The 26,229-nt window shown below is 45.1% G+C and overlaps 1 protein-coding gene across 1 annotated transcript in view; it reads right to left on the reverse strand.

Annotated features, from left to right (window-relative positions):
• Positions 1-26,229, reverse strand: part of LOC147693240 (tyrosinase-like) — a 125,538-nt gene that overhangs the window by 51,907 nt on the left and 47,402 nt on the right. Inside the window, exon 4 of the mRNA XM_086935885.1 lies at positions 20,406-20,547. Within this exon, the coding sequence (XP_086792011.1) occupies positions 20,406-20,547 (142 nt within the window). The remainder of the gene's footprint in view (positions 1-20,405; positions 20,548-26,229) is intronic.

Raw genomic sequence — 26,229 nt, forward strand, 5'->3', positions numbered from 1 at the left:
TTTTTTGCGTTTTTGCTGACTTGCTTGTCTTTGAGGTGCTCTTTGGGTTTGTGGGTGGGTTTTGGGGTCTGGGAGCACTGCTGGCACAGTCTAATTTTGATTGCATTAGCTTTTCAGGAAATCCATGGTGGAACACGGGAGTAATGACCTACCTGCACAGCGCGTTTGGACAGAGGGCCGAAAAATATTTTAAGTATGAGATTTTCCATTTTGGCTTTTGGGCTGTTTGGGGGTGTTTTGCTTTTTTGAGGGTGGGTTGGCGGGTCTTGGGGCATTGCTGGGAAGGTCTAATACCGGATAAAACTGGTTTGGACAAAATCAGACTTGAAAACGTTTTTGCCTTTTTGCTCACTATCATGTTTTCGGGGGCCTGTTTGGGGGCTTCCTGGTGTTTGTGGGTGGATTTCGGGGTCTGGGAGCACTGCTGGGTATGGATACTTTTGATTGCAAGAGGTTTGAAGCAAATCCATGGTGGCAGAGGAGAGTTAGGGACTAGCTGCATAGCTCGTGCGGAGTGATTTGGGAAATTGCCCTGAAAATTAATAATTATTATTATTAAAAAATGTTATAAAGCGCGTAGTCACCCCTAAGTATCCCAGCGCTAAGATCAGTACAACTGCGGGTCAGCGGGGCAGGGAGGGGGGCAGGATTTAAGGAAAGAGGTGGGTTTTCAATAGCTTTCTGAACCATAAATAATTGGGTTCAGTTCTGAGGCCGCGGGGTAAGGCGTTCCAAAGGCGTGCAGTGTGGACCGAGAAGCGCCTTCCACCTGTTCGGGCCTTCTTGACTCTGGGAATGATGATGAGATGTTCCTGATCGGATCAGAGGGATCTTATGGCTTTATATGGTTTGATGAATTTTCTTAAAATTGGGGGGCCTTTGTTTTGAAGCAGTCTGTGGGCCAGGCAAAGGGCCTTGAACTTCACACGTTCTCTTACCGGGAGCCAATGGAGTAGCTTCAAGGCTGGTTTGGCTGAGGCTCTGGCGGGAGTGTTGGTGAGGATCTAGGCGGCTGCATTTTGGATCCTTTGCAGTTTGTTCAAGGTTGCCTCAGGAGCGCCTAAGTAGATGGAATTACTATAATCGAGCCTAGATAGTATCAGGCCCTGGATCAACAGTTTTTGAGAGTTGGGGGGAGTGGGGGCAAGATCTTTCGAATCGACCTGAGGAGCCCAAAGCATGTCCCGGCTACTTTTTTTGCTTGAGTTGTAAATGATAGATCCTTTTCAAGCCATACACCCAGGCTTTTCAACTCTGGTTTCGGGTCTGGGGGCGGGCCCAGACAAGGTGGCCAGATGTTCTGTGAAAGAGAGAGCCCCTTCTGACCAAGGAGGAGAATGTCAGTCTTTGAACCGTTGAGTTTCAAAGATGAGCTGTTCATCCATCCTTGTATCTGCGTCAGACAGTTGTAAAGGTCCGCAGGTTGTTGGCTTGGGTGAGAAAGGGACACCACTAATAGTGTATCGTCAGCATAGCTGAGGATACTCACTCCGAACGGGGTGACAACCTCCTCCAATGGGGACATGTAGATATTAAATAATGTGGGGCTCAGGGAAGAGCCCTGAGGCACGCCACATTGGAGGGGTGTTTCGGAGGAGCGGGTGTTATTCTCCCAGATCTGGAAGGAGCATTGACTCAGAAAGGACGAAAGCCAGGACAGTGCGGTCCCTTCAACACCGACACTCCTGAGTCGATGGATAAGGAGCTGGTGGTTGACGGTGTCGAAGGCCGCACTGAGGTCGAGGAGGATCACTGCCACTGATCCTCCCTCGTCTAGCAGTGCTTTGGCCTCCTCCACCGTCACAAGGAGGGCGATGTCAGTGCCCTGCCCTGGGCGGAATCCTGTCTGCGAGCTTTTAAGCCGATTATTGCTCTCCAAAAATTGTGAAAGTTTTCTATTCACAAGTTTTTCGGCGATCTTGCTAGTTCCCGGGAGAAGAGAGATTGGCCTGTAGTTTGCCAGGTCGGCAGGGTCAAGGGAAGGTTTTTTTAGTAGTGCCTTGACGACTGCCACCTTCCAGCTGGAAGGGACGACTCCCTGTTGAAAAGAGGCGTTGATGAATGACTTGGTCCCCATTTTTGTACTTTTCCTTTTTGGCTGTTTGGGGGTCTTCTACTTGTTTTCACATGGGTTGACGGCTCTGTGGCCATTGCTGGGAAGGTCTAATACCGGATAAAACTGGTTTGGACCAAATCCATGAGGAAAACAATTTGGCTTTTTCTGACATTTCGCTCAATTTTGCGTTTTTCGAGGGGCATGTTTGGGGGGCTTCCTGGGGTTTGTGGGTGGGTTTCGGGGTCTGGGAGCACTGCTGGGTATGGATACTTTTGATTGCAAGAGGTTTGAAGCAAATCCATGTTGGCAGAGGGGAGTTAGGGCCTAGCAGCAGAGAGCGCATGTGGAGTGATTTTGGAAATTGCCCTGAAAATGACTAGGTCCCCATTTTTGTACTTTTGCTTTTTGGCTGTTTGGGGATCTTCTCCTTGTTTTCGCCTGGGTTGACCGCTCTGTGGCCATTGCTGGGAAGGTCTAATACCGGATAAAACTGGTTTGGACCAAATCGGAGGCGAAGTTTTTTTTTGCGTTTTTGCTGACTTGCTTGTCTTTGAGGTGCTCTTTGGAGGGGTTCCGGTTTTTTGTGGGTGGGTTTTGGGGTCTGTGAGCACTGCTGGCACAGTCTAATTTTGATTGCATTTTCTTTTCAGGAAATCTCTGGTGGAAAACGGGAGTTATGACCTAGCTGCACAGCGCGTTTGGACTGAAGGCCGAAAAATATTGTAAGTATGAGATTTTCCATTTTGGCTTTTTGGCTGTTTAGGTGTGTTGTGCTTTTTTGCGGATAGGTTTGTGGGTCTTGGGGCATTGCTGGGAAGGTCTAATACCGGATAAAACTGGTTTGGAGAAATTCCATGCGGAAAAGCCTTTTGGCACTTTTTGTAACTTAGGGTTCTTTAGGATTAGCACTAGCAGCAGGATTGCATGTGTTTCGGGGTGCTCTAGATTTTTGCAACTGAGTTATGGGGTCTTAGAGCACTCGTGGGAATGTGTAATTTTGGTTGCAAGTGATTTGAAGAAAATCCATGGTGGGAAAGGGTGGATTTGGCATAGTTAAAGAAAGCGTTTGCCACTATTCCTAACTTAGGGCTCGTTAGGGTTCGTAGTATTTGTATTGCATGTGTTTAGGCGGGGGGCTGTTTGTGGCGGGGTTTGCGAGTCTTGGAGCGATGCTGGGTATGGATACTTTTGCTTGCTTGCAAGTGGTTTGAATACAATCCACGGTGGGTAAGGGGGGATTTGGGCCTACTTTTACTTTCAAAGTACGTTTTGTCACCAGTTTTCTACTTGGCCTCGTTTTTTGAGATCGGATTGGGAGTTTTCTACATTTTTGCGGCTGGCTTTAGTAAGGGTCTGGGTGGGAGCACTGCTGGGAAGGTCTAATTTTGTTCTAAAACACAGTTTACAGTACACCTAGCTTGAGGGGAAATATCCGCTAAATTAATTTGCCCATACTTATTTATCCTTCAAAAGGAGACTCAGACAGAGTACACACTTTCATAAATATTGTACTGTCTATTAGGAAATTCAAAGTGTGACTTTTTGCACTACACAGCGTATATACCTTATATTTATTTGTCAGTGGTGTTCTAATATCCCTTCCTGTTTTTCCATCAATAATTACAGGCCGGGTTTCAGTCTGTGCAATGGGAAAAAAAGGATGAAGTCAGGCTTCACATTAGCGAGCCGCAATTCAGCATCCGCCAGGCAGGCAGTGGACAGGGTGTCTTCTAGTCACCAACATTGATGGACGGAGCGTCATCTGGAATTGAGGAGTCCCGCTAATAAGAGGAATGGTTTGATGCGTACAACTTACCAAATTCAACAGGATAACTACAACAACATACAGATAAGGCATCCGTTCTTTTCTAATTATCTTTTAAGTAATGTTATTGCTGCCTGTGAACTTCTATGAGTGTGACTCTGCATTTCTTGGATCTCTCTCATTGCTTCTAAATTTATCCCTACAGCCATTCTATAGGTTTTACTTCTGCTATTTTTTAAACCTAATTTAATGTAAGAAGTGTTTCTCTGAGTACAGAGATAGGCAAGTGAAAACGCTGCAGCCCTGTACTGTTGCATTCTGTCATTCACGGTTGTCGAAAGTACTACTTACTTTTCAGTAACCATGCATGCAGTAGTGCATGCACTTCCTGTATGTCACTTAAAAGATTTATGGTTAGCTTTGTACCCAAAGATTTCTTTATCTTCAATCATTGTTTGTCCATGCTGTGCTTTTTTTCTTCTTCTCTCAACAAAACTTTCCCAAAATCCCCCATTCCCATCCATTTTCCAAACCCTAACCCTCTTCCCCCGGGCTGTGTGGTTTTGATTGATGTGTGACCAAATGACAGCAATAATTCCACACACTTGCTGGGGAGGATCAGGTCATAGCAACAGGGTGGTGAAGGAATCCGAGGATATATTCTATTCTTACTCAGCTTGACACTCAGTCACTATTGGCAAATGAAAGCAGATTTTCATGTGCGCCATCAACTTGATAGGTCATCAAGAACATCCTCCTCCTATACGTGGCAAATTATTACGCTGCAGTGTCCTTCACCTTCGGTACTATTTCTTGTAGTAGTAGCCAATGTCAAAGAAATTCAACGCAAGTACTAGTTATACTTTCAATACTTTACCATTTGTTAGACTACATTGTGGCACTGTTCTAGTGTACTGTCACCTGCTATATTCTCTATCGTACCGTTCTAATGCTACGGTAAGGACAAACAAGGTTTCATTTTCTTTTTTTTCAGATGCTTCAACTGCCACTGTGTAACACCACTAGTACCAACGCAATGATGACATTTCATCCGCCCAGGATTGCCAACCTTAATCGCCATTTGCCGTGCAGCCAGCCCTGTGCCTACCCCTATTTCCAAACACAAATTACAGGTAAGATAAGCGTTTGGGGGAGGAAGTATAATGGAGTATTAAGAGGGACGAGAGACTGACGCTAGACTAGTAAAGTCCTAGGACTATTGAATTCACTTACTCTGTGAGAGGCACTTAGTTTTGAAAACATTTGGGCAATTAATTACACAACTTGAATCAAGATGCTACTTAAGTTTCACGAAAACAAAGTTACTGTTAAACCCCCACCCACCAGCCTCAAAAGCAGTAAAAAACCACGTATGCTAAGATAAAGTTTAAAGTATATTTATATCCCTGACAAAAATAATCTCCCACAAAACCCAACCCACCCCCACTCCCTAACCCCAACGAATGTCAGTGAAAAGTCCAAAAATGTGAAAAAACCCAACTCCCAATTCCCACCCCCCAGAAGTCTTTAAAAAAGGGGCAAGGGACAGTCTCCTCCTACTGCTGGCTGTTGCTGTTGACTCTCCGGGCCAGGTCGGAATGCTCTTTGCGGAGGGTCTCGAGCAGGGTTTTCGTGTTGAGCAGCTCCTGCTCGAGGTAGGAAACCCTCAGGGAAAGGCGGTGCATCCGTTTTTTGCAACTGCTGTGGGGGGCAGCTGATTTCTTTGCTGCTCGGCGGTGGCGGGTGGCTGCGGTACCCCGGCTCCGTACCGCTGGAGACCTGCTGCGCTGACTGGGTGACCCAGGGAGCGCGGAGGAGGATGCAGCTGTGCCGGTAGATGTTGTTGTAGACTGCGTGTCCCCCTCCTCCTGGGCCACCAGCCGCCGATATTCAGCGACAGTGGCCTCCAGCCTCCGTTGCCGGGCCCGTCTAGCCAGCTCCTTCCGGGTTGGTTTGGAAGGAGCATCTATATGAAGAAAGAAAGACATAGTCTGTAACCAATGCTCTTTAAGCTTAACATAAAATTATTCAGCAGAAAGTTGTGTCACAGTAGAACTAGCAACTTGCAAGTGCAGTACATAACTATTGTGGCCAATATCTATCTAACCTCCCACTTCTTCACCCTTGCTCTAAAATTAGTGGGAGTTTAAGGAATCAATTCTACGAGCACTATGGACTCACTCCATTAGAGTCGATTATGACAGTACACCAGTCTTCTTCTTCTTCTTCTCTCTTGTTTAGCAAAATTGGTACGTTAACTTCTGCAAGCCGGCGTAATGCCAGCGCAGTCAACTTGCACCCGAGAAAAACAGACGCCCGCCATGATGAGTGAGACAGACTTGCGTTACTGTACCAGTCCAGTACATGCAGGTGGTGATGCTCTTACTTTTCTATTACGAGTGGCACTGAGAATACTCTGTTACAAGGGCTACTGCTTAATTAATTTAACTTTCACCCTACAGTGCCAATGAATACTAGAAAAGGAAAATGAAGAAGATAAATAATCTGATTATCTACCACTGCACATGGTATGTATTTGCTTACATATGGGATGACTTTAGGTGCTTTGCTTTTTATTGAGTGAACAGTGATACATCCACACATGAATGACCGAGTTCTACTAAACCTATTAACAGAGGTAGTGAGTGGCCATCGTAATAGCCGGATATATGCTGTGCTTGCAATAAAAAACTACTGCTACTATTCATGGTAGTATTCGGACAAAATTACAACTTCTTTTCCTTGCCTTTCCTACACTAGGACGGACTCTTCAAAGTAAACACTTAGTTCATCCAGTGACCGTCTACTCTCTCTAGATACACATATGCTATCTAAGAGTCAAATAGTACCATGATCCAGGCATCCATCCATTCAAACTATGGGGCAGATTAGGATTGCGGATTTCCCGCATCCTCCGGGCCGGCAGAATCCACCGCCAGCCCGGAGGATGCGGGAAATCCGCAGCGGACTGAAAAAGACCCCCGCCAGATTAGGATGGCTGGGGGATCGTTTTTCAGTCCGCAGCTTTTCCGCCGCGGTCGCCTCCCGTCCGGGGCAGAAAAGCACTAACATGGCTGGCGGTGTCTATCAGACACCGCCAGCCATATTAGGATGTCTGGAGGAACATGCCTTTACACGGCGGCATTTCCGCCGTGCAAAGGCATATGGATTTTTGTTTGGGGGCCCGTTGCGGGCCCCCAGGGGTGAAGGGGGGGCGGGGGGTGCACATGGGGCGTACCTATGCAACCCCCCTGCATTTGCCTGCACAAAGCGGTAGGCACCGCGCGGTGCCTGCCGCTTTGTGCATGCAAATGCACAACTTACATTTTTATCATTGCGACGGGTGCTGCTTCAAACAGCACCCGCCGCAATGATAAAAATACAGGATGTGACCGCCAGGGTGGCGGTCACATCCTAATTACCACAGAGGGACCGCCGCTGCCCCTGCGGACGGTCCCTCCTACTCTATGGTGGCGGACGGACTCAGGTCCGTCCACCATCATAATAGGCCCCTAAATGTCAATCATCCTTATTCATGTCTCTAATCTGGACAAACCTTACGTTTTCTCACGGGGAGCAGCACACTATGCAGTCTGCAATCTCAATAAGTAAGGAATATAAGAGCTTACCACTGCCCGCAACTCCCGTGGCAACCCGCACAGCAGTTTGGTCCGGCGCTTCCACCGCCTCCTCCCCAGAGCTTTCCTCCACCACCTCCACGCTGGGCCCACCACCAGATGTTCCATCTACAAAGTACATTTAAGAATGTTAGATGTCATAGACATACACCACTCACTAGTATTTTGTCTAGGAATGAAGAAATGTGAATACAGAAAACAATCTAATAATTTGTGACTGTCTACTCTAAAGTAAAAATGTCCTTTTTTCCGGGTAAGGGTGTTGTCTTGCTGCACTTTTTGGCACAACTGATGAATGCTTGCATTTTAACACGCACCATTTTTCTCATAACAGACAGAAGCTTCACTTCTAAGAACAAATCATCATTCATAACTAGGACGAAGGGACCAATGATTCAGCACCAAAAAGAAAAATGAAAGTTCAAACCAGGTGAGGGCTCGGCTCGCCCACAATAAATGTGTGAAATAAAAAATGACTACAAGCACTTTTCCATTTTTAATCAACCGTTTATGTTTTATGACAAGCTTGATTTTAATAAATATTTTTACTTTTAATAAAGCTTTAAAACTTAAATAGACTCTGTGGTTTTTGGCCATGAGTGAATGAGCAAAAGGTTTTGCAATTTGCAAGCATGAGTCCGTGCCTCTGACACTTCTGGACTCTGACTCCGTACTCTTGTCCTGCGTTGGATAATCATCATTGGGGATCAATCATTGATGAACTCTGCCACACTATCTAGTCAGTAAGGAGATTGGGGGTTCTTCAAAGTCTGATATCACTGAGGTATGTGGAAAGTCTACCTGCTGCTTTTATAATTGATAAACAATGCACTATTTAGTGTCCATAGTTCTGTTTGTGCAGATTTGTCCCTGCAACAGTAGTAGTATGGATTGTCCTCCTATCCATACCAAAAGTAAAGTAGTATATTATTTTTTCTTGGTGGTCATTCACCTTTTTATTGTTGGTAATTGTCAAAGCATAAACACTTAGAAGACTTGAAAAGACATTATGGACAATCCCAGAGGACTGCACTCAGTGCATAGAGCTATTGCTGACTAGAATGGGAGTTTCGTTTTACACCTTTTGCCAAATGCACAATCTTAGTTAGCTACACAGACAGACTAATAAGAATAATCTAGTAATAACACAGGGAGTCATAGTTGAGGCAGGGTAAGAATTTAGATACAGTCTACAAGCAGATCAAAGACGATTTAGAAAAAATCGAATGAGGAACGCTAGGAAAAAATAGGTATATTAAAATTAACTTACCGGGGCCAGCAAAGGATCCCTCGCCTGACCGATCCTGGCCTTGTTCAGCAGCAGCAGCAGCCTCCTCCAATGCCCTCTTGCCCCTGGGGGGAGCTGATGTACAACATGAAAGAAAGAAAGACCAGAAAACATAGATGATATTTGTCAACCAAATCAAACATTTCAAAAGAACAATAACAAAATATTTTGGCGAAATAGCAAATAGACAACTATTCCACGGGATATATTGACCTATCTCATGTGGTCTACTACGATATTAGTATTGCTTGATTTGCAGACCGTCGACTTGGAAAGTTATGTAACTCACTAAACAAACTACTAAAAAGGTTCGCCTAGGACTGGCAGGCACTAGTCCGCAGCACGCGAAGTGACAGACAGAGTCCATAGTGATTGCAGATCAGCGACAACACTAAAAAGTTTCCTACTACATTAACCAGTCATTAAAATACTCAAACTATCAATCCACCACCACTATTTCTTCTTATTGCCAGGTGTACAAAGGAAGGACTGGACTTGAGTCCGTAGGAGCAGATTTACAAGCCCCTTGCGGCTCTTTTGCTCCATTGTTGCATGACTTTTGTGACGCAGCGGCAGAACAAAAGAGGCGCCATGGTGCGGCGCATATTAACAACGTGGCGCATATGGGACTGGAGATGCATCACGTTGTAAAGCCCTGCGCCATCAGGGGGCGGTTCCGGTGCAAGGGAGGGCGTTCCTGCGCAGGAACGCATCCTAAAAGTGGCTAAGGGAAATCTACAAGATTTCAATCAGTCACTTTTAGGACAATGATTCGTGACTCAAACCCTGCGCCTGCTTGAAGCAGACGTACGGCTTGACGCAGCATTGGGGAGGTAGGGCACCCCAGAGCATTGCTGGAGCTGCGCCATAATTGCGACTCAACTCCAGCAATGCCCCCCTTTACGGCACAGATGCGTAACGCTTCGGTGACATTTTGGGCCCATGGTGCGCCGCATTGTACATACGGCGCACCATGGGTGGTGGTGGCGTGGCGCTCAATTACTGGCGCATCCCTGCTACTTTTCAGGGTTGCGCCGGTAATTAAAAATATGACCCTTAGTGTCTAGCATTAAGCAGTTCTTTAAACTACACTCATACATAATTTCTCAGACCAATGAAATGAACACAAAATCGTGAACAAATAAGCATAGTAGCAATGCTACTGAGAAGGAGAGCAGTGCACCTGAAATACACAGAAGATTTTGAAATATAATTTACCTACAATGTAATCAGCAGCATTATTGCTCTTGGTTAAAAACTAAAATTTGCAATATAATAACACACAGAGCAGGAGAAAACAGAGTAGTGAAGAAATAGCTACTACTACTCACCAAGCCCGGGGATCTCAAGGCCGAGCAGGTCAATCAAGTCGCGTTCCCGGTCCAGGAGATCCGTCCAACGGTGGGTGGCCTGGTTGTAGGTGCGCCGGACCCAAGAGTTTTGGTACATGGCCCGGCACACCTTCTCCCACCGCTTACGGCGCTCCCGGATCCCGTACCCGCTAGCGATCTAGCCGCCTGCCATGATTTTCCTGGGGAGGCGGAGCTGAACATAAAAAACTAGTGCGGCTACCTACTCTGCGCTGAAGATCTACCGGGCTGTGACCTGCTCTTCCCTCAAACGCCTGCACGGGAGCCGGGCACGGGGTGCAGGACTCTTCCCCTTCTCAGGATGCTTTCCGGCTCCCTTTACCATGGTCTGGGCAGAAAAGAAGGTAAATAATAAAGAAGAAATAGAATAGGGAAGAAGAAAAGAGAAGAGTTTAAAAAAGTAGTTTAAAATTAAGCAAAAGTAGCAGAAAACACAAAAATATAGAGCTAGAAAAATAGAGGGATAGATAATAAGTAAAATAGATTAAAAAAAACTTCAAACAAGCAAAGGATGGCAGAGATTCAGAGAGGATACAGAAAGCATGCCCAGAACCATAGCAATGAATGAGAAACAAGATCGCCTCACCCGTTCACAACCGCGTGGGTAAGTACGCGAGAGATTTTTCTCGCGATCACACGCAAACTTGTACTAGCGAGCCGAACACTTTGCGAGATTACACATCACGCCAGGAAAAAGAAATACGTCATGCAAACAAGACGGCTGCGCCCGTGAACGACCGTGAGGTTAACTTCGCGCCGTTGCGCTACAAGCGGCTGGCTAAAACGCACAAAACCTAGCGAACTAACACGCCGCAAAAAAACAAATCGCATATTCGCACGAATTCCCGGCTTCCGAATTCGATCTCGCGCGAATTCGCGCCCCGCGAATCCCGCAAAATTGCAGAAAAACGAGTTTTGCAAAACTTAAAGCACTCAGCAGGTGCAAAAGTTCAAACTCATCATTAGTAACCATTCCCTGTAGTGCTTCCTGAGGGGCCCCTCCAGAGTTCAGTTGCCTACTTGCAACAATTCTATGACCCTGCTCTGACCCTCACAGCAGGCTCATAGAATAGCTACAAATAGGCCACAAAGGTTCTGTGGAAATAAATTGCACTGCAACAGAAAGCAAATTACAGATAAGGAAGCAGGTGCCAGACTGGAAGTTTAAATTCAGTGGCACATTAATCAACCCCAAATTAATTCATGTCAGTTGAAGCAGGGCAGGTGTGCTTGATTTTCACCCCCATAATCTACAGTGATGAACCAGAGGGTGGCAGTGATGTACCAGAGGTTGGCATGGGTGAGCCAGAGGGTGGAAGTGGTGAAACAGAGGGTGCTGTGAACCTGTGATGATGAACCAGACGTAGAAACAACATAGTCGCGGCCGTTGCGAGCCGACAAGTAAGTTCGCAATTGCGAACTGGTACAAAACCCTTGGGAACTGGCAGAAATCTTTGCGAACACAAAAAAAATTAAAAATCCGCAAATTCGCGAGAGTTCACAGATTTTGAAGATTGCGAATTTGTGAATACGCAAATTCGCGAACGCAGGATTCGCAAAATTCGCCCATGCTTAGTATCAACAAAGCCCATTCAATGGCTTCAATGCCTTGAAAGTGGGGAATGGATGTGTATAAAGACACAACGTCTATTGTACATAACCAAGTTTGTCCAGTCTGAGGAATGACGATATTCTGAAGAATTTTAAGCACGTGAGTTGTGTCTTTAAAGTATGATGGACTAGCTTGAACGATGGGTTGGAAAAAAATATCAAGGTAATGGCCTAATGGATCATGTAAAGATCCGCACCCAGATACTATGGGTCTCAAAGGCGGGTCTCTCACATTTTTATGGATCTTTGGGAGCATGTACAGCCCCGTTCTACTGGGAAAACGAGTGAATAAAAACTCTCTTGTTTTAGTACTAATCAATTTATTTCAACCGCATGTGTAAGGATGGAGTCCAACAGAGCATTAGTAGGATCTTCTGCTAATGGTTAATAGGTAGAAGAATCTTGTAACATCAGACCTATTTTAATATCATAATGTGTACGGTCCATCACAACTAATGCTCCACCCTTGTCTTCTATGGTAAAATGTAAAGAATCATTCAATTGTAAAGATTTCAATACAAATCTCTGTCTTGTGGATAGCTTTGGAGTTCCTACACTTTCACCAGGTAGTTTTGTTATATTGTTTATCTAGAGTCTCAAATAAATCAATGGTCTTGTGTGTGATAGGAGGAACAAAAGTAATCTTGGGCTTAAATTCAAGATAGTCCTCAGATTGTGTAGATGCGGGTTCAGTAACTAAAGTTGTGAAAAAATATTGCAACTGAAGTTTTCAGGTGAATTTGTACAAAGCTATCTTAGAATCAAGACCTTTAGCTTGATACGTAGGTACAAATGAGCTCCCCTTGTTCAAAACATCAATCTGATTATCCGTTAAGGTCTTAGAAGAAATGTTCACAACTAGTGTTTCTTTGTCCATCGTGGTGCCCCTGTTTTTGCTGAATCGGTGATCTCTGCGGTTTGACTTGCTCTACTGGTGCCTGCGTAGGTGGTTGGTTCGAGGCGGGGCTGTTCTCCAAAATAGACACCTTGGTAGCACTAGGACCTGCTGTGACGTTGTCACCAGAAGTTGATTGAGTTAAAGAAGACACCGGTGGACGGGATAACTGTGTGTCAGTGACTGACGCAAGATTTCTTCTGATGAAGTTGTTCCTGTCTTATGCCAACTATGTTTTAGGGCATATACCTCAGCCCAAGTGTAAACTTTATCCAATTTATAGTCTATCGTGTCACGACGAAATTTCCTGATCTTACGTTCATGAATCTCTTTTGCACAGACAGGAAGTTTAGTGTTAGTTTAATCTAAAGTTGTAGCCCAAATATCAGTTTCCATACGTGACACTAGATTAGCCTGAAGTTCTTTTATTTCCATATCTAAACCCACTAATACCTGAGAAAGCTCTTCAACTATGAATAAAATCAAGTCCAAAGAACACTTATTTGAAATCGCATACCACTTCTCCATGAATTTCCGTTTTCATTTTGAACAACATGGGTTTGATAGCGAGGCGTAGCCCCCTCAGTATGCGACTAGCTTTATGATTGTTGATCAGACGTTGATTAATTTCTCTGCACATTAAGTACTCCAACTGACAAATTTGTTGCTGGACAGGACCTGTGGTGGTCTCAAATGTCCTAAGCTCCCTGATAAGTCCATAAATGTCAGCTGCTTCAGAAGCTGAATAAAGTTTAGTCTGAGCTCTATTTTCAGTAAGATGTAATATATCATCAAACAACATGATAACTACACAAAATTACAAAAAGTGGTGCACAAATAGCTGCTGGGCAGAATATTGAACAAACAGTAAAATGTGCGCAATTGGTATGCACTCAAATATACTAACTAAAACAATTGTAATCAATTTTACAGACTTAAATTAATTTTCTAGAAAATCAAGTGTGCACCAGGTAAGGGGCTCTGCAGGCCACCTGATAAAAATAAAAGGAAATACCCAGAAGTGTATCCAGGAATGTCCAGTGCACTACAAACATGTCACATTACAGTGTACATAATTTAATCTAAATGATTGCAAAATTAAACAGTACTCGTAAGTAAAAAGCTGTATTCCAAACAGTGTTTCAAAGAGTTCAAAATTCCCTTTTTAGGTCGAGCGGTCGAGACCTCTTGTATATACTTTAGTATATAGTTATATGTGTATATACTTTGCGAGCTCTGGAGATCAGCCCCAGGACTTGTTTCTTCTGCTTAGGGACATGTTTTCTGTTCAACTGCCTCTATTTAACTGTCATGATAGAAAAAGACCAGTAGAGGTCAGTATAATACCAGAATTGCTTTCTGCTGTGGGACTTCTTTTTTTTTCCCGGCAACTGCCTCAATTTCACTTTTTTGATCAAAAACGACCAGCAGAGGTCAGTAAAATACCAGAATCACTTTGGCATTCTGTAGATTCCAGTCCATAGAAGTTGTCTTCCACGAGCACCCTTAGACAAGAATATTATTATTTTTTTCAAATCATCTATTTTCAGTAATATGACCATTGAAGGTACTGATTTTATATTAAAAGCAGAGCTTTGGGCTATACCATTTCCCAGTGAAAGGCAATATTTCTCTCCATGTGTTCCCATACCTGCCATGTCACTCAGCTTGGTGCTCACTTTCCCTCCATGTTAAAGAACAGTAGATGTTTCAGCACCCAGGCTAATGTGCTGCATGGCTAAGTACAGACAAGGCCCCAAAGACGAGATTGATTGCATTGCAAATACTTTTTTATTGGAAGGGAATGGCCTTGGCAGTGAGTCCACTGATCCTCTTACTCCTAGACCCTCACGATGCTACTGACCTTGATCGGTCTAAACAAATTACTGAGAAAACTTCAACCCTTTAAAAAAAGCAGCGGCCCGTGGAGGTAAGAGCGGTGGGCTCCATGGGGGGGATTTCGACAGATGACAACAAGGGAAAGTGATTTATTTATTTAATGTTCCCTTGTGGCCGTTTGTCGAATATACTTGGTCTTGGGTCTACAGCAGTATCAGCAGTTCTCAGACACCCTCGGAGTCTTACACTGGCTCTCCATCAAGGGAAGAATCCGATTAAAGGTGCGATGCCTTTATGCAATGGACCATCTACTACGAACCACAAATATCTGTCTAATCTGATTGATCCACACATGCCTGCCTGATAACTATGATCGCAAAATAGGAACACTAGCTGCAGGAGCATGATCTTCGATTAATAGTCCTCAAAACTGGAATGCCAGTCATATATTACTAAATACAACATTTACAAGAAAAACGACCTAAAAGGCACCTTATCTTCTAGCCTGTCCTTTCTGCCTATTCTCTTTCTTAGCACTTGTGACTTTATGAGGCTGTCTTGAGCAGCCTTTTGTGATTTTTAGAGCACCATTACACCTTTGGTGTCCCAATGTTTAGATATGAATAAGAATAAGAAAACAAATATTGTTGGGTGTCTAACTCATAAGGACTTTCATCAAGGTGGCCCCCGCTATATATTGGCAATACTTACTATCTCTAGAGGAGAGACCGGGCTACCTAAGTCCTCCTGCAAACACCATTGCTAAACACTTCATTGGTTGTGAATCAGTCTTTTGCCGGTGCAGCATCCAGCCTCTGGAACTCTCTCCAGTGTAATGTCCAGCTTCTGGAATTCTCTTTTGTGCAGACTCCTTCTTCTGCTACTAGCAGAAGTGGTGTAGCTCTCTCTTGTGAAGCCCATGGAATGCTCTATGGTGCAGTCATCTTCCTCTGGATCTCTCTCCTTTACAGTGTACAGCCTATGGAACCCACTTTGGTGCAGTGTCCTGCCTATGGAACTCACTCTGGTGCAGTGTCCTGCCTCTGGAACTCTCTCCTTTGCAGTGTCCAGCCTCAAAAACCCTCTGCGTTGCCGTGTGCAGCCTATGGAACCATTTCTGGTGCAGCGTCCAGCCTCTGGAACTCTCTTTCTTGTGCAGGGTCTAGCAGCTGGAACTCTCTTTAATGCAGCTCCTAAAACTCTCTTTTTTGCAGCGTCCATTCTCTGGAACTCTCTCTCTAGTGCAGCATCCAGCCTCTGGACATGTTCTATGGTGCAGAAATCAGTTTCTAGATCTCTCTGCTATGCAGTGTCCAGCCGCAGGAATGCTCTTCAGGGCATGCCCTGCCTCTGAAACTCTCCCCGATATAGTGTCAATTCTCTAGAGCTCTCTCCAGTGCAGCACCAGCCTCTGGACCTCTTTTGGGGGCAGTGGCCATCCCCAGAAATTCTACGTGGCGCAGCGTCCAGCCTCTGGAACTCTCTTCAATGCAGCGACCATTCTCAGGAATTCTACTGGTGCAGCATCCAGCCTCTGATGCTCTCTCCGGTGCAGCACCAGCTTCTGGAACTCTCTCCAGTGCAGTGTCCCGCCTCTGGAACTCTCTCCAGTGTAGCACCCAGCTTCTGGAACTCTCTCCAGTGCAACTTCTAGACTCTGGAACTCTATCCAGTGCAGTTTCCGGCCTCTGGAACTCTACCTGGTGCAGTGTCCAGCCTCTGGAACTTTCTCTAGTGCAGTGTCCAGCCTCTGGAACTCTCTTCAGTGTAGTGTTGAGCCTCTGGAACTGTCTTTAGTGCAGTGACCATTCTCAGGAACTCTATCGGTGCAGCATCCAGCCTCTAAAACTCTCTCCAGTGCAACTTCTAGCCTCTGGAACTCTCTCCAGAGCAGTTTACACCCTCTGGAACTCTATCTGGTGCAGTGTCCAGCCTCTGGAACTCTATCTGGTACAATGTCCAGCCTCTGGAACTCATTTTAGCGTAGCGTCCAGCCTCTGGAACTGCCTCCAGTGTAACACCCAACCTCTGGAACTCTGTCCAGTGCAGTGTCCAGCCTCTGGAACTCTCTCCAGTGTAGCATCCAACCTCTGGAACTCTTTGGGTGCCGTGGCAATCCCCAGAAACTCTATGCGATGCAGTGTCCAGCCTCTGGATCTCTCTTCAGTATGTAAATGTATAGGCATTTATATAGCGCACTACTTACCCGTAGGGTCCCAAGGCGCTTCGACCGCTGCGAAACCCTTCCTGGCTTCCCTGAGAGATGGTCCCTTAATGGGTATCTCCATGGTGAGACCAGGCATCCCCGGCGGTCTGGTGGGGCCGTTAGTGAAGATGAGGCAAGCTAATGCCCAGAGTTGCCGAGTGTGATCGCTGATCAGAGTGGGCACCGAGGCGAGAGAATTATCGAGTCCGCTGACCCTGGTCCAGAAACCTGCCGCGCCAGGAATCGAACCCTGGTCCCGGGCCGTCCTCTGCTCTCGGGTCTGCCGCCTCTAACCAGTGAGCCACACTACTTCACTACTTCAGTGCAGTAACCATTCCCAGGAACTTTATTGGTGCAGTATCCAGCCTCTTAAACTCTCTCCAGTGCAGCACCAGCTTCTGAACTCTCTCTTGAAGATGGTCTGATGGATGATACCGCCACTACAAACCGAAACGTTGACTACCACATCTACTTCCTCAGCATGTTTGGCTATTGAGGAATTGTTCTCTATTGTTCTAGATTCATTTCCGTATTTTGATTTTTTGAAATAGATGTTCACATCATTGATTTGTAGGCACTTCCATGTATCCATAGTCAGGGTGTTTTATTGTTTCTGATTGTACCCTTTTGCATTTTTTGGTTTACATTAAAAGTTTGTGACTTTGAGAAAAGCAGATATACCCATGTCTGAAAAAATTTGTTTTTATATATTACTTTTTTTATTGTTATTTATGTTTGGATTTGTTTAAGGATGAGGTAACTCTTGGGGCCCAACATCGCAAAAATTCATCTGTACAACTGTTGACTGAAATTACTGAATGAACTCCCTTGTAGTCACCCTTACCTATCAGTAACTTATCTGCCCAAGCCTCCAAGGGTCTTTTAGGTCTCCCATTTTTTTGTTACTACGCTATCCATGTGCGGCTGTTTTTTCACAAACTCTAATACAGCGCACATTTGTGGGAATTCCACAATTAAAACTGATGCCCCTTAATCAGATCACAGCACACACAGAACTACAGTGTGTACATTGGGAATATATGAACACTCTTAAAAGGCGAAGAAGATGCTTTTTGTTTCTTCACAAAATGAGGATCTGAAAATATATTTCTATATTCCTCAAAATATTTCAAAATTAGTGATTCAAAATTTTTAAATTCATATCAAAGCATGATTTAAGTATGTACAAAACTTCTCTGTGCTCTCTCTCAGTTTCCCAACTGGCTTTTAATAAATGACAAACAACTTTGGGGGTGTCTTCTGAAGTTCTAATGTCAAGATCCTGGCTGCAGCTCAAGTATTTCTTGATTTCCCAGCAAGAACACTGTGAATCACCAGAACATTTACACACAATGAATCAAGATGGCAGCCTCCATTTCCATACTAGGCGAGAGTTCAGTGGATTCATTGAAAATGTACTTTGAGTTTGAGTGCCAATGTGTAGTGTGTCCTCCAGAGAAGTGAAGCTGGCATTCCATGATTATCTCCAGGTTTTATCTCTGCGAAATAAACTCAGCACATGTGAGAATGAAGTACTGCACTCGTACACCCGCCGAGTGCTTGATCGTAAGCCGCGGATCAGGAAAGTTGTATATGCTGAATAACAATAAGAAAACTTAAAATCTTTGTGAATTGTGCTCCATATATCTGCATTATGATTGTTGTATGAAGCCTTTAGGTTAACAGTATACCCAGAAAGAGTTGAACACATGGATATTATTTAAGGTATTTAAGGTAAGCCTACGTCCATGATTGAACACTTGAGTTAATTGGTGGTCGCACTGAGTCACCTCAAAATTGTAGATCATGTGTAACCCTAGTTGTCGTGTTAGGCTATGCTCAGTACAAAGGTTAAACTTTTGATGAAATAATGAGCAAAAAGTAGTTCAAAAGAGGGATGACGTATTTGCATTTAATACCATTTTCCCCAACTAAGATCTGATGAAGAAGTTTGTCGATCGGGCTTGTGTCCATACTATCAGACTGATTATGATGGCGGACGGACCTGAGTCCGTCTGCCACCATAGAGTAGGAGGGACCGTCCGCAGGGGCTGCGGCGGTCCCTCCGTGCAGATTAGGATGTGACCGCCAGGGTGGCGGTCACATCCTCAATCTCTAACATTGCAGCGGGTGCAGCTTCAAGCTGCACCCGCTGCAATGTCAAAAATGCATTCACGGCATTTGCATGCACAAAGCAGCAGGCACCGCTAGGTGCCTGCTGCTTTGTCCACGCAAATGCAGGGGGGTACCATAGGTACCCCCCATGTGCACCCCCCACCCCCCCTCCACCCTGGGGGCCCGCAACGGGTCCCCGAAGTGAAGGTCCGTATGCTTTTCCACGGCGGAAAAGCCGCCGTGGAAAAGCATACTTTTTACTCCATCCTAATGTGGCTGGCGGTGTCTGATAGACACCACCAGCCATTTTAATGCTTTTCCGCCGTGGTCGCCTTCCGACCGCGGCGGAAAAGAGGGGGACAGATTGTGAGACCCACCAGCCATCCTAATTTGGCGGTGGGTCTTTCAGGCCTCCTCGGCGGATTTCCCAAATCCTCCGGGCCGGCGGTGGCTTCCGCCGGCCCGGAGTATGCGGGTATTCCGCCATCATAATGACCCCCTATGTTAGTCAGCATCCCATCAAACGTATGGTGAACGCAGGTCTTCGGGACCTCATTTATGAAAAGTGTTGCATCTCTGTGGGAAAACAGCAATGTGTCACTTTTCATTGCGCCCTCCTTGCGACACCAATGATGCGTCATATTTACAGTATGACACATCATGTCTCAAGGAGTTACAGATACTGCAGTATTTCTGACGTATCTGTAGGTGCAAAAATGATGCATTGCTGGAGTGTGTCACAAAAGCAGTGGGTCATTGCACATGGGCAAGTCCCATATGAAATGTTCCTGCGTCAGTCTTGCACCTGTCATGAGGCAGGAGTAAAATATTGACGCATTTGCATCCTAGAAATGGCGCAGTGAAATCTCATAGATTTCACTGAATCACTTCTACAACCTTTTCTTGCGTCGAAATGCCCCCCTTGCATACATTATACCTGGTGCAGGTATAATGTGGCGCAGGGGTTTACAAAGTGACACATCTACCTAGATGCGTCACTTTGTAAATATGGTGCAACAAGGCTAATTTATTATGCTGCTGGTGCGTCACATAAAAGTGATGCACCGGCGGCGTAAAAGTGACACAAGGTCTCATAAAGAAGTCCCAAAATGTTCATCTTTGAGTACTGAATTATGTGATCGAAATATGGAACTCCTAATGCCTTCGGGAAAGATGCTCTAGCCCACTTCAGCACTACATTACTTGTTTTTCATAACTGTATTATTCTAGAGTTCAATCTTGTATGCCTTCTTACAGCCCCTCATTTGAAACTCCTTGAGCAGTTCATCTCTAGGGTCAGTGGCAATAACCTTGCAACCAGTTGTGGGGTTGTAGCTCTCCTGTTCATCCCAAAACAGATTTCAGGGTATGTGTTCTGTGGTCGGATAATGGGGTGTCTATGGAATGGGCTTTCAAGAATTGCAATGGGGAGACCACATAGCAGATTATCAATTCAAAGGCATAGAGAATAAGCTGCTATCTTTCAAGAGGTTTAATCGATGCGGTGTTCATCACAGTCGGAATCGGATAGATAGGACGGCGTGAATTCTGTAGGTAAGTGTCGATTATCAGACACTGAGAAGTTACCTATAATGGTAACATTGAGCTCAAATCTAGCTTACCTGTCAAGCTGGGCATGGTGGCAGTAAAAGATGGGGTCATTGGAAGCCAAGGAGACTTGGTTCATTGCTCCTCCGATGGCTTGGTGGACCTTCCTGTGCATGTAGGCACCAGGGTCTCTGCCCGTCGCAGCGTCCATGAAGCCTAAAGATAGACAGAAGGAAACAGCTCAGATAAAGAACATGGTTGGCCAGGAAGTGAAAGTCCCTGAAGATCATCAGGCCAGAAATACAATCCAGAGGCAGTAGAGCTCGCCGAATGAGAAGTGGTGGACACTCCATTCTTGGTCACACCACATTAGATGCCGTCTTTAGGAGACAACATGTTTCAGCCAGTGTTTAATTTCAACCAGTGGTTTCCGGTGCTTGGCACTAGCATTTAATTGTGAACACTCATGACAGTCTGCCACCTGGGGTAGGACAAAGAATGGTATACAGTAGGAACAGATAATGGTACCACAAATCTACCCAGTGAGGAAACAAATTAATCACTGTTCAGAGGTATATGTGTGTTACAAAATAAATGTATTGTTACTTACTAAGACAAGATGGATAACTGGTACTTCCAGTGCTCATATCTAAGAATACTTACTTACATAAACATATAACACATCTATACACAATTAATACACATAAATAACAATACATTTTTATATAAACACAAACAATTATTTTCATTGTATGATTGTGCGCAGGCATTCACCATTCAACTTCAGTCTGCCATTTAATTTAGAGATTGTGTGGCTGTGTGCAAAAGGATAAGGTAACAATCCACAGACAGGAGATAGTCTTGCTTAAGTTAACATTAACTCAAGACCAGTGAGTCCCCATGCACTTTGATTTATTTATATACACTTTTCAATTTCCAGAAGACTCCTCGACTGGAGTTGTCTACACTTTTTGACCCTTTGCACCCTTGGGCCTCATCAGGTCAATGCAGAGGCTAGAAGTGCAGCAGCCATGAAGATGACAGAGTATGGCTTAAGTATGATTACATCCTGCTGTCTTACAAAGAACAATCTAGATTTGATACAAAACTGCAACCAGGACACTAAGTAATAAGAACTCTCTTAGAATCCTTACTTGATGTTCTTGATGTGAAGGTTTGCAATTCAACCACGTGGTGCGAGGCTGAGGGGCGAGGCCAGAGAGTTTGAGAAATCGGTTTTGTTCCTCATGAATGTCATGGCTTTGCTAGCTTTCATTCGGCATACGTGTAGGGCCCTGGATGTCATAAACTAATGCAGAGTAAAAGCCGGCAGAGCAACGATGTTCAAAGTTCTATGATTTCCCTTTAGAGAACGGAAGTAACAGTGTCTGAGAACTGGTCCTGCATCTTCTGCACTTTGGAGCACCAATCAGAAACAAGGACAATCTCCATCTTCTGCACTCTGGTGCACCAATCACAAACAAGGACAATCTCCATCTTCTGCAGTCCAGAGCACCAAACAGAAGCAAGGACAATCTCCATCTTCTGCAGTCCAGAGCACCAAACAGAAACAAGGATAATCTCCATCTTCTGCACTCCTGAGCACCAAACAGAAGCAAGGACAATCTCCATCTTCTGCACGCTGGTGCACCAATCACAAACAAGGACAATCTCCATGATCTGCAATCCGGTGCACCAATCAGAAACAAGGGCAATCTACATCTTCTGCACTCCAGAGCACCAATCACAAACAAGGACAATCTCCATCTTCTGCACTCCTGAGCACCAATCAGAAACAAGGACAGTCTCCATCTTCTGCACTCCTGAGCACCAATCAGAAACAAGGACAGTCTCCATCTTCCGCTGTCCTGAGCACCAATCAGAAACAAGGAAAGTCTCCATCTTCTGCACTCCTCAGCACAAATCTGAAACAAGGACACGCTCCATCTTCTGCACTCCGGGCACCAATCAGAAACAAGGACAATCTCCAGCTTCTGCACTCCGGAGCACCAATTAGAAACAAGAACGATTCCCATCTTCTGCATTATGGAGCACCAATAAGAAAGTAGGACATTCTCCATCTTCTGCTCTACCGAGCACCAGTAAGAAACAAGGGCAATCTGATGGCTAAGATGATGGGATCTGCACCGACCTCAGCATCCGGTGCAGGCAGGCCAGCTGACTCACAGTGTCCAGTCCAGCATCACCACAGAGGAATACGTTAATAAATGCATACGGGGCCCCAGAATGAGGGGTGAAGAAGTTCAGCTGGGGCCTGAGCAAGTAAAAGGCCCTTGAGCAGCCTTTTCCCTGGTACTATTTGCTGTGTTTTAAATGTAGACAGTAACATCTTTGACAACCACCGAAAGCTGATACATATTGCATCATTCAGGTCTGCAGTTTCTTTCCTTCACTGACCTCAGCTTTGGAGGGTTTTTGTACCCAGTGATCCTGGCTGTGTGTGAAAGGTGGAGGCTGCAGCACTGTGGGGGGTTTTAGCATCTAGACAAAATCATTGGTTTGCCTATTCTGGCAGCATCACATATTTTAGAAGGGTCAAAACAAATGAAGACAGGTTGGGGCCGATTCACAGAACTAATCTGAGGCAAAATCCTAAACCTACTACTTTTGGTATTCACAGAAGGCACTTACAATTTATGGTAATCACAAAAATCACTCACGACTCCTAACTTTACGTCTGCAGTCAGGTTGGAATCTCTGCACCGGAACCATACTCTCCGCACTGCACCGTACTCTCCGGCTCAGGCCAGATAAAGTGTAATCAATTTGCTGGGATGCGATCTTTACAAAAAGGAACACCAGGAATGTGTGATAAATGGTAGAGGAGGTCATGAAAAATAGTTTGGGCAGGGAAAAGGGTGTGGCCAGACACTACATCATAACCCAGAAAAGTTTGCTCCTTTGCATCATAGTACATGCAGGGCACAATTTGCATTCCTCTCAGTGTTGACAGCGGTGTTAACCCAACAGTCAACACTGAGGGGAGAGAAAATTGTTTCATGATACAAAGGAGCAAACATTGTGAAAGAACACAGCCTATATAGGTGTTACTGAGGCAGTAACAAGGCTGCCCAATGTCACCTCTTCTATGCACTAGATCCCCTGGTACGACAACTGCAAACGCAGCACCTTCACAGAGGACTCTAGTTCAAAACCACGCCAATTTTGATTACACTTTATGCAGATGAGATCATCCTTTATGTGCAACACCCGATGAGAACCTGTCACCGATCCTAAGGGAAACAATACACTACAGTGCCTTATCGGGGCTAAACATAAACTGGGGCAAATCTGTACTCTTCACGCTCACAACAATACCATGCATGATAAACAACAAATTCCCACTGTTGTGGTGTGATTACCCAACCAAATCTCTTGTGATACATGTTCACAGGAATAAGGAATAGTTAATACATCTCAACTAGGGTCCTGCGATAGACAGATGGTAGTTACTGGTAGAACGCTGGTTGAAACTTCCCCTGTCCATGGCGGGCCCAATAGCCATTGTTAAAATGGTGGTCCTGCCACAGTTTTTGTATCAGTTTCTTAATATTCCTATCTGCTGGCCAACACATTTTTTGAGATGCTCTACACTTTCCTTACATGCCTTATCAGGAGGCAAACAGCCGAGAGCCAATTGGCACACAATGGTCCTTCTGTACGAGTGTGGGGGCTTTGGAGTCCCCAATTTTCATGTCTACTATTTGGTGGTCAAGTGCATCTTTGCTCGGCACTGGTACCACCCAGATGGTCAGATACCTTACACTAAACCTGAAGCTGATCTTGTTGCCCCTAATGCTGATACATTGTTGCCGGCGGGCTGCTACGAGACCCACATGAAGTACAGACTTTGTCCACCACCTGCTGGTTCTGGCAGTGGCTGATTCCAATGGTGGAAGGCCATTTGTTGTACTCCTCGGCTATACCTCTAGCTGTGAACCCATGGCTTCCCATCACCCAGGAGGCCCTGGTACAGAGAGCCCTCTCCAGATACTTATTGTCCACAATTGAGGACCTTTTCCCCTATGGACAAGCATTCTCACGGATGGAGGATAGACTTTTCCAAAATGCTCCCTAAAAGGACCATTTTGTGCTACAGCAACTGCAGTGGGCACTTAGAGCCCAGAGGGCAGATTTACAAGCCCCTTGCGCCACTTTTGCGTCACTTTTAACATGGGAAAAGTGATGCAAAAGTGGCGCAAGGGGCTTGTAAATCTGCCACCAGATCTCTGGCTACCCCATAGAGATGATTTCCCACCTCTGATGTTGCTCATTACAGATAGTGGAGGGACCACATAACTTCCAAGCTCTACAGCACGAGCTTGACTTTGATTCTTACTTGTAAATCTAAGATAGGCACCACTTGGGAGCAAGAACTAGGGCACCCTCCAACTGATTCCCAGTGGTATAAATGTTGTGCACAAATACATATCATATCTCTTAATATTACATTTTAAATACCTTTGGTGGGTGTATGCCACACCAGCTAAACTACATTGGATAGACCCCACTTGACCACACTCTTGTACCAAATGCCAGACTCCCTTCGCAGAGTTCACCCACATGACTTGGACATGTGACAAGATAGCAACATTTTGGCGGACCATACTTCCTGAACTGACGTATATGACACAAATCAAAAAAAGCGCCTACCCATTAGTGGCACCCTTGGAATATGTTCATGAAATCCGTGCCACCACACGACGATAAATCGCATTAGTCTTACTGCTCACCAACAGGGAAATAGCTTTACAGTGGGGCAGTAGGAAACTGCCAAATTAGTATGCATGGATTAACAGTCTCACACAGTGCAACACTAACAGCGAGCTGAACACAACCTTGCAGCCACCTGCCTCAACACCACGCAATATATGGAAACCACTGCAGACTTATCTCCTCATGCTTGTAACCTCTACCAGCTCACAACCCCAATAACCGTAATTCATTGTTTACACCCTCGATGAGCCTGAGTGGGATCTCATGTGGAGGGCGTGTAATATGGGAGCGTACGTTGAATGCAGCTCCACCCATCATCTGTAGAACCTGCTGGCCTACATAGTATGTAATGATGATCCTACTGCTGCGTGTTAGTGTTTAACAAAGGATGAAACATATTGGACACTTTATTATTGCATTATGCCATTTATGTATGGTGCCTTATACAAAATCGAAAAATAAAGTTAAAAAAAGAAATGTCCAGGGTTAGTAGGGTGAGATGTCGGTAATCAGCCGCTAATGTTCAACACGGAGCACAGTGTCCTCCAATGGGGGAATGCTGGCTGAGGAGAGGATTCAGAGAAAGTTGTCATAATAGAAAGCTAATGACTTGTATGCTGTGCTCTGTGTCTTGCAAAACGTAACTCTCCACCTCTGAGAGCAAGCTGTACTGGGCCAGATCAGATGGTCAACCAGATAGTTAAGACCTAAAACAACCGGTAGGACATGGCAAAGTACAGGTCTGAGATTCTTCTTGGTGTCCCATCAGTGGAGCACATGAACAGACCTGTTCTCTACAAGGTAGGATGTCTTTTTCTGTCATTTTTGTAGCAAGGGTCAGTATCCAGTGGGCTAAGGGTGACTAGTCCAACAGGTGGCCATTAGCTCCCCTGGATGCTTCCCCAAAACATTTCCTTTTGCCCAAGAACCCACAAGAAGACTCTGTAGGAGAAGGCACAGGTCCAGATGATCACTCCAGCTTGGCCTAGTGGCCTTGGTTTCCTCTTTTGCGCAGGTTGGCCCACCGTCTTCTTTGAGTAAATGTATGGATTTCTAAACTTCTTACTTTGGTCAGATCTTTTTCTGCCCACCCTACTGCATCTCTGATTGACAGACTGGAAGCTGGGAAATTAGCATTTCTTCTTCTGGGTTGCTGGGGGT

Source organism: Lissotriton vulgaris, chromosome 8 (genome assembly GCF_964263255.1).
Source record: "Lissotriton vulgaris chromosome 8, aLisVul1.2, whole genome shotgun sequence".
Taxonomy (NCBI): Eukaryota; Metazoa; Chordata; class Amphibia; order Caudata; family Salamandridae; genus Lissotriton; species Lissotriton vulgaris.